The sequence below is a fragment of the Nannospalax galili genome, unplaced genomic scaffold (genome assembly GCF_000622305.1).
Source record: "Nannospalax galili isolate Female #2095 unplaced genomic scaffold, S.galili_v1.0 scaffold57, whole genome shotgun sequence".
NCBI classification, from domain to species: domain Eukaryota; kingdom Metazoa; phylum Chordata; class Mammalia; order Rodentia; family Spalacidae; genus Nannospalax; species Nannospalax galili.
The window spans coordinates 1767954-1780843 of record NW_008340555.1 but is presented as its reverse complement, the minus strand read 5'-3'; the positions used below and the strand labels follow the sequence as shown (position 1 = coordinate 1780843).

General features: G+C 37.4%; 1 protein-coding gene across 1 annotated transcript in view; it reads left to right on the top strand.

The window, feature by feature from the left end:
- Positions 1 to 12890, top strand: part of Nrg3 (neuregulin 3) — a 667715-nt gene that overhangs the window by 527393 nt on the left and 127432 nt on the right. Inside the window, exon 3 of the mRNA XM_008835598.1 lies at positions 3189 to 3215. Coding sequence (XP_008833820.1) covers positions 3212 to 3215 — 4 coding nt within the window. The 5' untranslated portion in view covers positions 3189 to 3211. The remainder of the gene's footprint in view (positions 1 to 3188; positions 3216 to 12890) is intronic.

Genomic DNA, 12890 nt, shown 5'->3' with positions numbered 1-12890 from the left:
CTCATTGTGAAGAAATTTCCCTGGTCACCAATGAGAAAATATTAATGATGTGCCAGCTGGTTTCTTGGGCCCAGGAAACATCTGTCTTCTGTTATACCCACCTCTATCTAACCAGACTTTGTCTGGCCCTTCAGGAGGAAACCAGGGGTGAACAAGAGAGTGAGAAGTGCTTCAACAGTGCCCAAGGATACTTCAAAATAACTTGTGCTTTTAAGTGGATTAAATAATTTCTCCCTGAAGATCTCATTATCTGACGACTTTGTAGAAATTAGCTAATTCTTCACCATGAGGACATTTATAAACTCGGATGACTGAAGACTGAGAGTTAGGCTCCTGGGACTCAAACCGAGTCCCACAGTTCATATTTAATGTGCTTATGGAAGGTTAGTTAACCCTTCTCTGCCCCTATAGGTCCCGGTAAAATGGGCATGATTACCATCCTCACAGTTTGTTGTGGGATGATACAGTATCCACCACAGTATATTAGGTGCTAGTTGCTCTTAGCCACACACTACAAGGGTGGGGGTATCCCAAATCAAAGTTGATTGAAGTGTTACAAATTATACATTATACACACTTGCTACAGGGGAAATTAGATGGCTTTTGCTTAACCAACATGCCTGCAGGTTCACACTAAGGTCTGTGCAGTTCTTGGCACATTGTGGCTCCAGTGAATGAATAAATAAGCTATTAATTAACTCTCACTGTTGCTCTTGATGCTTTCCTGTAGGCCTGAACATCTTCAGGCAGGCCGTTTGCCTTGAGAAATAATCAGCAAAATCTTGGGAGAAATAGTATGGTTTATGTTCTGTGTATGACTGAAATAAAATTAACTGCTTTTCTGTCATCTGCTCTTCATGGACTTTCATTGACTCTTCTGTGTGAACAAAAGCTTGTCAGTGTCCTCGAACTGCTAATAATGATCACAGTATTTAGCATTTTAATACAGCTGTGTGTGTGTGTGTGTGTGTATGTGTGTGTGTGTGTGTGTGTGGTGTTGCGTATATAAGTTCAGAAGGCAGATATTTTAAATACAAATTAACTTTTTATTTGTATTTTCAGTACTGTCAGTTTCCATGAAAATACCATCATAAAAATTGATAAGCAGTTTCCCTCTAGCATATAAGAATGCAGATGCCATTTGCAGCAGCAACTTCAAATTACAAGTCTAACAACTTTTATGTTAAAAGAGATGTTTTTTTCAAGATTCCTACTAATGCTTTTTTACTCTTTGAATAATTTCAGTTGTGATATTTGTCTCTGTTGCTGGCCATGTATTCATCATGATTGTGAGATTCTCAGATTGGCTTCCAATATATTGCATACACTGCTCCCTTGTGAGCACAGACTGCAGATTCACCATGCCTGATTGTCTACATGCCCTGCTTATTCAAAATGTTGTTTTATTTCTGGTGTGTTTTTTTTTCTCCTTTCCTATTTTTCGAATAGGTAACTTCACCCAGAGCCTTTTTTAAAAAAAAAAAATCTATCCCTCCAGTATCTCCTCCACATTTTGTGTGCACACCATCATGAAATTTCTTATCTTCAGAAGAGCACAGGCACAGTTGTCTCAATTTTCCCCACGAACCCCATTTTTGCCTACTCCCTCCATAAAACAAGCTTATTAACCTGTTGCCTCTTCATTCAGTACCCACTTTCCTAATGGCATCTTTGAGAATGAGTGCCCAGAGTTTTGTCTCTGTTGTTTCCCACTGATGATTGCTGAGCTCATGGAGAACAAGAAACTGTCTTTTCAATAAAGTGTTCCAGATAACTGTCATAATACATATCACCACAGGCAACTCATAAAAAACATGTCACGTGGAGAAAGTGATGCATCTGTGTTTTAGATACAGAGCCATCTTTCTTCATAAAAGTAGACATTTCTCAATTAAAATAAGTTCTAATCACTTAACATGAACCCCAGGTAAATTTATTGGACAAATTCAGAACATAGAAGATTAGAGGTTGTTAGCAACTGTAGAGGAGACATGGGAGTTCTCAGGACACAGAGCTTCTGATTTATTTAATGGAAAAGTTTTAGAAATGGTGGTGGTGGTTGAATCACCTTGTGAATACAATTACTACCAGTGAATTAAGTACTTAAAGTGGCTAAAATGGCAAACTTTGTTTTAAGAGTAAGCTGTTTACACTCACGAAAATCCTTGAAATATTCAAAGTACTTAAGCATGTGTTTTCTACAAAGAAGTGTTTATTTACTAAACCGAAAACTCCTAAAAGGAAACTTAGTAATTGCATTTGGAAACAAACGCAGCTTCATCATTCGTTTTTGCCCTGTTTAGTCTCATTTCAGACAAATATTACTGCAACAAAAATACCATTAAGTAATGCATTGAATTTAAAATGCGAATGAGCACATAATTAAATGATTCAGAGAAAGAAGATACTGTTTAAATAAACAAGTCCAGTGCAGTTCCTAACCCTGCTGGTCATAGGCAGACCTTAGCTGCCCAAGACTGCCTTTTGTCCACAGCACGCAGAGCAGAGGCTGACACCTCTGCCATTTGTTTTTGATTGGATGGGCTGCCAAGCTCTGCAGCTACAAGGATTGAGGGTCAGCAATATTGGATTTGTGCCTTCAGTCTAAATACTTTGTGACCTATGTAAGATTTTCAGTTTTGCCAATGTACAGTTTCAAATATAACAAATTCAAGGAAGAAAAACAGAATCGTGTGTGTGTGTGTGTGTGTGTGTGTGTCTGTGTGTGTGTGTGTGTGAACTTGAGGTCCAGTCAGTTATAGTCAGTAACAGCTAATAGCTTGATTGGGGCTTTGTCATTCTTATTAATATAGAGGTCCAAAGAAGTTTATATATTTAATTTTCAAAGACTAGTTTGTGAAAATGGCAGTATCAAGTATTCACTGATTCCCTGATCCCTCTATTCCAACTTTTCCCAAATGTGTGAAGTATATGTCATTATTAGTATGCCCTTATTCCACTAAAATTTCAAGCTAAAATCCATAGGCATTGTGAAAATAGTGACAAGAATTAAGAGAGCTGTTATTGTTGGCAGTGTATAAATTACCTCCTTACACTAACTCAACAAAAGTAGAAACACATTCTGTGCCTTAGATGGTTGGTTGTATAAGCATGATGCCCTTGTGCGGATTTTTTCTAACCTTATTCTCTTTTTCTGCTTCCTTCTTTCCATGCTGGCTTTGGTGTAGCAGACCACTTGGGGATTGAATTCATGGGTAAGACTAAACAGTTCTTTAAATAATCTGGGAAAGACGAGTTTTCTAATGTGCAGTTTTCTAATTTTTTCCTTTTCCATCTGATTATAATTGACATGTCTCATTATCAGATCCTATTAGTAGTGAAAAAAAAAAGTTTTAGACCATTGTCACCAAGTAACGGCTCACAATGAAAGCCTTAGCTACTTATTTAGAAGGCAATTTAATGTTAAGTGTTTCTGGAATCCTGCAGGGATTGGATTTACCTCTTGGCTCTGATTATTTGCTCTCCTTCTCAATTTCCTTATCTGTAAAACAAGGATTCTGGCAATTCTTATGTCAGTATACATGTAAACTGCTCAGCACAATGTCTCTACCTGCAAAACCTTTACTGCATGGTAGACACAATGGATTCAAAAAGGATAGTTTCAGGCCAGATGTGGTGCCTCATGCCTTTAATCCCAGCACTCCTGAGTCAGAGGCAAGTGGATCTCTCTGAGATCAAGGCCAGTCTGGGATGATCTTCTTAGTGAGTTCCTGGACATCTGAGAGTACATAGTGAGACCCTGTCTCAAATAAACAAAATCGAATGGTATATTAATATTTAATTTCGTATCCATTTTCTTATATTCCAGTGACATAACAGTTAAGAACAGAATCTTCCTATTCACTCAAAATAATTACAATCCTTCATTTTAGCTATATGAATTTATATTTCTTTATTTTTTGCTTTTTTCAGAATATTTGTTTACCACTGTCTGTGGTGAATTAGTTAATTGTACTATCAGTATTCATTTTGTTTTGTTTTGTTTTGTTTTGTTTGAAGGCAGGGCTATTCTGTGTTCCTCAGGTTGGCCTGGGTCTCACTATGTAGCCTAGGCTGCTTCCAAACTGACAAGAATCCTCCTGCCTCAGCCTCCCAAGTGCTGGGATTACAGGTATAAGCCAAAATACATGTCTTATACTTTATTGAACCATTTATCTTGTTCATTAGTATTCGGTATGATAAACAGGAAGTATACATACATAAAGTGCTTTAATACCCTTATATCATTATTATCTAAGAGGAAAATAAAATTATGCTCGATTTCGAAGCAAAATATGTTTATCTTCATTATGTTATGCTATAATCCCATTCCTCTTGCAAGATGGCTACCTTGTGCATTTGGGCATCAGTCTTAATTTGGATTATAGACAGGTAAACATTTCCAGCTACAAAATCAAAATAATTCTTCTTAAACTATCAGTAACTCATGATACTTTTGGAAAGTGAATACCTTCGAGGGATATAATTTTTTATATTCATAGACGAGTGCACTAAACATTTGAAATAATTCTGAATTTATTGCAAGTTAAATGAAAAAGAAATTGTTCCGTGAAGTTCAGTGTGCGTCCTGATTCGGAAATAGAGGTGTACTCAACAGCTAGCGTCACCAGATTTGAGAAGATCCACACCCGAGTCTGAATTCTTCACATTCTCCACATTTGTCTATTGTTACTCCAGTCTGTTTCTCTTATATGGTGTAGATTTGAATACTTGCTTCATATATGCATATGCAGATTATGATAATGCATATGAATTCTCTTGTACTCATGTACCATTCAACATGCATCCAGAAATACCCCCTCACAATAAGCAAAAAAAAAAAAAGGAAAACACGAGATATAAACTGGATAACGTTTATAGACTAACATATATAATAAGTGGGCAATACAACATCAGATTCCAAGTGTCATCATCTGTATTCCAGACAAGACGATATTAGCTCAACTAGTGGAACAGAAAGTATGTTGGAAAGCTGCTATGTGTTTCGAAGGTTATGTCAACACCTGCTTGAAATGGATTGATGATGAACCCTGCAATGAAGAGGTTTTCAAGGGTGACTGCAAGTTTTATTGTTTGTGTGCTTGGTGAAGAGGTGGCCCACTTCCTGAGAAAAGGTGCTGGTAGTGGAACCCATGTCTATGGGACACTTCTGAGATTGAGTGTGGAAATGTGAGTTTGAGGTACATTACTTGAGAGAAGGTTGCAAGTTGGTTGCTATATAGCGGTAGGCATGAAGGCTTAGAGCTTAGTGGCCAGGTTTCCATGCTGGAATCTGTCTGCCTTGTTGCATGATGTTACTCTTTATGGCTCAATTATTTGGTGGTTTCTTCACTGAGAAAGCACACAGCTCAGCTCCTTCAGGTTTGGGATTTTGCTAGGTAGATAAGTTTGAAACTCAGAAGGGCAATAAGATTCAGGCTATTGCCAAATTGGAGCACTAGGGAATCTAATCTAGGTGTGGAAGGAAGCTAAAAAGAGGTGAAATCAAATTATACTCATGAATAAATTATTTGAACGATTTTGTGTCATGGACAAGATTTTATAATCTTTTGAAAAAGGGGTTATAGGAAAGGACAATTTTCAAAGCATGTTCATGGGAGTGAGTACCCAGATGGAAAGAGACAAGCAAGAAACTGACCTCGAGGTCAGTATTTGAGAGGACATAGTGTTGGATGGATTGTCTAGGTAGATATTAATATAATTCAAGATGATGCTAAAGTTTTAGAATACAGATATAAAATACTTATTATATATGAAAGCCTTCAGTGCCAGGGTTGAGTTGAAGATAATGGAATGGGTTTGTTATTTATATTTATATTTATATGAAAATACTTCTGTATACTATAATGCCTAACAAGTAGCTGTTTATACCCTGATATTGTCCTTTCTTGTTCAGGGTGAGCAGTCGTTATTAGCAAATGATTTTTCATCCAAATAGTTATTTAGTGAACTAGGTTTCTATCCTATGGCTTCAATATACCTGTGTATTAGGTACCTTAAAGATACCTTGTCATGGGACTGGAGAATTGGCTCAGCGGTTAAGAGTATTGTCTACTCTTGCAAAGGACCCAGGTTAGATTTCCAGCACCCACATGGCACTACGGTCCTTAGCTCCAGTTCTAGGGGAATCCAATGCCCTCTTCTGACCTCCGTAGCACTGCATGACAGGAGTGCACTCACATATATGATGGCAATATACTCATATACATAAAATTAAAATAATAAAAAAAATTTAAAAGATACTTTGTCATCTGCCTCTGGCCAGCACATGGATAAGGAGAACACAGAACATTCATGTATTTTTCTTAAGAGACTAGGTCAGAAAGAACTCTTCAAATAATAATAATATTATTAGTAGTAGTAGTAGTAACATTTTGTTCCTAGACTTAAACTATATAACCTAATAACTCTTTAAGAGAGACTAGAAAATGCAGCAATAGTCTCTCTGAAAGAAAAAGGTGAATAAAGTTTTATTGACTATCCCTGAGTATGAATGTCATAAACTTGAAAAAATAGGATTTTTCAGAAGACACGAGAAAAATTTCTTTAGGAGTGAGGAGAAAAGATTACTTGCCAATAAACAAATTTTAAAGTAACTTTTGAAAAATGTGAAGAAGAATTGGAATTTTCAGGCAAGGTTTGGGTTTTAGTTACAACTAAAGGAAGAAAAAAGTGTCCAAGAGGAGACCGGGAATGTGAATAGGTGCTGGTGGATATGGATGAGAAATTTCCTGTGAGCAAATACAGACTTTAGGGAAGTGGAGGAAGAGACTGAAACTACGCCATGGACCACAAGCTACAGAAAACAATGTACGGCTTGTACACTGGTGTATACGTCGATGCAAAGGGCAAGAGTTGTGTACTCATTCCTAGACAGTAACAGGGACTAGTGGCATGAGCACAGGATCCTCAAAGTCACTTTGATAAAAGTAAGTACTAATCCTCATGGCCAGAGAAAGTTGATCCCTGGAGCCATGGTGACTGACTGTAGGTTCCAAGAATAAAGACTTCATGACTATTGAACAGGATGCGATAGACACAGGACTTACTATACAGCTGGCGGTGGGGCTGTTGAGATCCAGACCCCACCATGGTGATAGCAAACAAAATTGCTGCAGAAAGTGTTAATCTCTCTTTTGAAAGAAACAGACCAGTCTCCATCTTATTAGAGGGTTCCAGTGTTGCTAACCATGTATAGGGAACCAAAATATGTATTAACTGTCTGTGTTAGAACTTATTTAAAAAGTTCCATTCCTGTTCCTGGATAAATAATAGTTTACTGTGTAGGTCATCTATATGACTCTAAAGCCCAAGGTTATAATGAGTCTTGCAAAGGTTATAGTCAAATCATAGGTATAAAGCCTTACAGAGAATGATAATTAGATAGATTCCTGCAACAGGTAATTGTCTTGGAAGGAAGGAGTACGTCAGAGCTAAGAGAGTGAGCTATGTGTGTATAGCAAATGAATGTTTGTAGTGAGGAGTGAGTTTACAGAAGAGAATAGGCTGCTTTTGTTGACTTCACTTGTTCAGTTTTAGAGTTTGCTGAATCTGAATGTCCAAAATTGTGTTTGTCCCTTTGGGAATAAATATTTCCAGATTTAATTTATGATTACAGAATCAGTGTGGATCAACATCTTCCCCTGAAATGTGTTGAAATATGAAATATTAAAGGATTTGTAGCTGAAAAGGTCATCTGGGAAATCTGTATTAATTATAACATGCCCATTTATTGGTGGGCATTTATTAATGCATTTCTGTTTGAGTATGGATGCAGCTGGGTGGATGAACTGTTTCAGTAGACTGTACAGCAGCTTTAAGTTCACAGCTGAATAGAGTAGAAAGTTCAGAGATTTCTTGTATATGCTGCTAACTTACAAAAGCACAGGCTCCTGGATAGTTACATTCCCCTCAAGTGTGGACAATGTGTTACCACTGATGAACCTGCCCAAATTCATCATTAGTACCCCAAAACCATGGTTTTCTTATTGTCCACCCATTGTTCAGTATAATGACATGCTCATATATTTATAATGATACAACACTGTCAATAAACCTCTATGTTGGTCCTTCTTCCCAACCCTTATCAACCACTGAAGCTTTTCAATCATCACTATAGTTTTGCCTTTTCCAAAACGTCACATAGTTGGGATGGAATCTTTTCATACTGGTAATAAGCTTCAATGCCTTTTAACCATGATCATAGTCCTGAAAATTTTAAAAATTTGTGCAACGTGAAGTGTGCTATCAAGAAATGTAGGCTAGATTGATAGCTTAGTGGGTAACAGCACACACTGGCTGCTCCTGCAGAGGAACCAGATTCAGTTCCCAGTACCCACATGGCTGCTAACAACTGTCTGTAACTCCAGTTCCAGGGGTCAGATTTCCTCTTCTAGCCTCTATGAGCATTGTGCATGGTGCATTCACATGCAGGGAAAACACTCATGCACATAGTAAATCAAATTAAACATTTTTTAAAGAAACATTGTAATTCCTCCATGTCTTTTCATGGCTTGATGCAAAATTATTTTTGATACTGAGTAGTATTTCACTGTCCAAATTTCCCACAGCTTGATCTTTATTCACCTCACAAAACACACCCAGTAGCTAGTTTTGACAATTCTGGTTGTAATTGTTGTAAAGATCAGCATGGAGGTTTGTGTATCGATATGTTTTCATTCCTGCTGGACCACAAAATGAGAGTATGTTGTTCTATAAGAAATTGTCTCACTCTCTTCTGAAGTGATTATGCTGTATTACATTTCAGTCCATATTATGAGCACTACTGTTGCTCATATCCTTGCCAGCTCTTAATACTAACAAGATTTTGATTATTCTAACAGGTCTGGGAGGGTATCTTTTGTTTCCATTTGTCTTTTCCCGACATCTAATATGGATATTTCACACTGCACTCATTTGACATCTATAAATCGGTTTTGGTGACTCCAAGTTTTTGGGGTCAGTTTGTAGTTGGTTTGTTCTCTTACTCTTGAGTTTTAAGAGTTCTTTTTATATTTTGGACAGCTCTGTCCTTTACAACTATTTTCTGTTAGGAAGTGACTCCTATCTCTATTGTCTTGACAGTACACTTTGGAGAGAACAGATGTTTTACTTTTTTATTATTTTTATTTTATGTGTATGAGTATATTGCCTGCATGTGAGTGCACCTATGTCGTGCAATGCTGCGGAGGTCAGAAGAGGGCTTTGGATTCCCATGGAAGTGGAGTTAAGGATGTTTCATAGCCGCCATGTGGGTGCTGGGATTTGAACCAGGGTCCTTTTCGAGCAGCCAGTGCTCTTAACTGCTGTGCCATCTCTTCAGCCCAACAGTTGTTTTATTTTAATGATGTCAGTATGCATTCTTTCTTCTATAATACTTGTCTTTAGTTTTTTGCCAAAGTATCAAAGCCAAATACTACATTGTCTAGATCTTATACTATGCTATCTTCTAGGAGTCTTACAGTTTTACATTTTGCGTTTAAGACTGCAATTCATTTTGAATTAGTTTTTGTGAGGACTGCAACAACCATGTCAAGATTGATTTCTTTTGCATGAGATATTCAGTTGTTTTAACACCATTTGCTGAATAAACTTTTTTCCCATTGTATTACGTTTGTTTCTTTGTCAAAGATCATTTGATTATATTAAGTGTGTCTCTGTTCTGTTTGGTGTTCTGTCAGTGTCATCCAGTGTCATCCTGCCTTGATTGTTGTAGGATTTTGGAAGCCTTGAAGTCAGGTAATATCAGCCTTTTAAATAGTTTCTCGCCCTTCTGGCTTTCATTGACTATATTAAATTTGGCTTTTTACTTCCTCTGATCTCTAAATTCACTTTAACAATGTCAATGAAATGACTTTCCAGGGTTTGTACCTGAATTATATTGACTCTCTGTGTAAAGATGGCTTGACAGTTTTGAGTTTTAATAGGTATGATCATGATCATGGACTTACTTTCTATTTACTCTGTTTTACTTTTATTTCTTTCATTAGAGAGTTGTACTTTTTCTTCATATAGACCATTATATATATATATATATATATATATATATATATATTTCTAGATTTACTCCTAAGTATTTTTGAGTGCAAGAAAAAATGGGATTATTAGGTAAAATAACTAAACTCCAAAAAACAGTTTTCTTAAAAGAATTTATGAATTAGGCACTAATTAGTTTTTTGAAAAAGACATTTGGCTTTATATTTCAGTTATTCATTCATTTCTTAGTCTTAAGAAGCTAGTTTTGAAGATAGAGAAAGGATGCAGAGGGGGACTAGCTAACATTGCTGAAAAAGTCTGATGACACTCCTAAGTTGACTCAGATATTTTACTTAAAATACGAGAAAGTTCAACAAGTTGATCTCCAACAGCTGAACCACAGTGAGTCTGCAAGAAGACTGGAAGCTTGTAGAGGCAAAATAACTTGGGTGGTTAAATTCAGTTGTCTTACCAAAAGGAGGACAGCCACAGACCCTGTAACTCAGGGGTCTGAAGCCACTGGATCTGTAACCAGAAGAGTAAGAGCTCCTAGATTCATAAAGCCCAGAGAGAGGTAGCTGCTGGAGCCAAAGCCAGGAGAGTCTGCATGGGACATCTGGCAGGTACTGTGGACCACATGGGAAGTCTGGCATCTGTTGGGCTGGAAGAAGTTCTGATGACAGCCACTGTTGAGAGAGGATCCTAGATGACAAGGACTGGGGGAGCATTTGATGGGGGTTGGAAGAACCACAGGAGGAGTGTGGGTATTGCAGGTGGACTCCATAAGAAAGAGAGAAGGCATTTCCAGAATAGTAACTGCATGACATACTGAGAGGCGATGAGGGAGGAGCAGGGTGCCAACTGTGAAGATTCACTGAGCCTTGGTGTCAGGGTTCGGACTCCAAGGTATATATACTCTTAATTTGGATGTGACCACATTCTCAGCACTCCGATCACCTCCCTCACCTTTTATATGAGAATGTTTCTCTAGGTTATTGTTTAAGTTTAATTCATCACACATTCCTATACTTAACTGCACTTTTATGACACTGCGACACATAGGAGGAAGACACCCACAGTTTCTTTAACCTGTATCTTGCTGTGGTTTGATGTTCCAAGTTCTAGTTCATCACATTCCTAAACACCAACCTTTTATTACCAATGCTTATGCTGTCTTCGTCCCAACAAAAGATTTGCATGAGCTGTCTTCATTTCTATTAACATAACAAAAGCATTCAGTGTTTGCTATTCCATATTATTTGTCCTTTTATTCCCAAGAGCACACTGTAACAACATTCTTCAAATCATTTTAATGACATGTCAATTAAGCCTTTTCTTACTAAAACTGAGTTGAGAATTAAGAAATAAGTTATACTTCAAGTTTCTATCGAATAACTTTATCAATACAGAGCTTTTTATGCCATATTTACTTCTGAAACAATAAACACATTCCTTTTAGTGACTGAGATTTTAAATAGAAATGTTTCATATATTTCACCTTTTGGAGTTTCTTTTCTTCTTGATTTTTTTGTGATTTTATTTAGTTATTTTTATTTTTTGGTTTTTTTTTTTGAGACAGGGTCTCCCTGTAGCCCCAGCTGTCCTGGAACTCACTATGTAGAACAGGCTGGCCTTGAACTCATAGAGATCTGCCTGCCTCTGCCTCCCGAGAGCTGGGATAAAAGGCATGTGCCACCACGCCCAGCTTTTTTGTGATTTTCATACAATATAATTTGATGGTACTTAGATTCCCTTCTCTATCCATACTTTCCCTTATTGTCCCTCCCAATTTAATGTACTCTATTGTGTACTATATATGCTTTCTCATATATATACATATATATGTATATATATATACATACACACATGTGGTATGTGTGTGCGTATGTGTGTGAGTGTGTGTGCCTGTAGTCCAATTTATGTCTCCAAGTGTCCTTTAGGCTAACCTATGAAGAGTTCCCTGCTTGAAAAAGACTATCTGTGCCCTCCCCGCAGCCATCTGTTGCCACATTTTCCTTAGGTGGGGTTGGAGATTCTTACCCACTTCCTCGTGTCTATGCTGGGATTGTTTCTGTTTGAGCTTACATGAAATTTGTGCATGTTGTCAACATTGTTGTGAATTCATATGTGTGACTGAGCAGCTGTCTGGAAAACTGTTTTGTTAATGTCATCTACCACTTCTGACCTTAACAATCTTTCTAACCCTTCTTTTACAATGATCCCTGAGCCTTGGGAGGCAGAAGTTTGATATAAGTGTCCTATTCTGGGATAAGCATTCTACAACCTCTTGTTTTTTGCACATTGGCTAGTTGTGGGTTTCTGAGTTAATTATTGTCTGCTGCATAGGAAGCTTCTCTGGTGAGAGTTGACATACGTGTTAATCTGTGGCATAATAATAAGTCACTAAGAGTCAGTTTAATATAACTACTTAGTAGGAAACTAATATTAGGTTCTCTCCTATGTCCTGTGACCTGTCTAGGCTCAGGTTCCTAAGCCTGATATCAATGTCAGGTATGTGCTCTATCCTAGAAAGCAGACTTTAAATCCAATTAAAGAGTGGTTTGTTACTCCCAAAATATTTGTGCCACTATATACCTACAGTGGGCATATCTTGCCAAGCCAGTTGATTTAGTTCCCAGGATTCACAGTTGGATAAAGGTGATAACTTCTCTTTTCTTTTTTTCCTTCCAGTAGCTTGCATAGCAACTTCTAGTACTCTGAATTCTAGCTAGTAGAGATGAGGCTCTAAAGTCAGCACCAGCTTGATTTGTAGTATCTTCAACAATAGGCTCTTACCATCCAGTTCTGATGGTTAACCAAGAGCAGAGGCAATGGCAAGCATTATGTGAAGGTCTATGGGATCCCAGACAACAGCTCTAGAGAAGGCATCTATT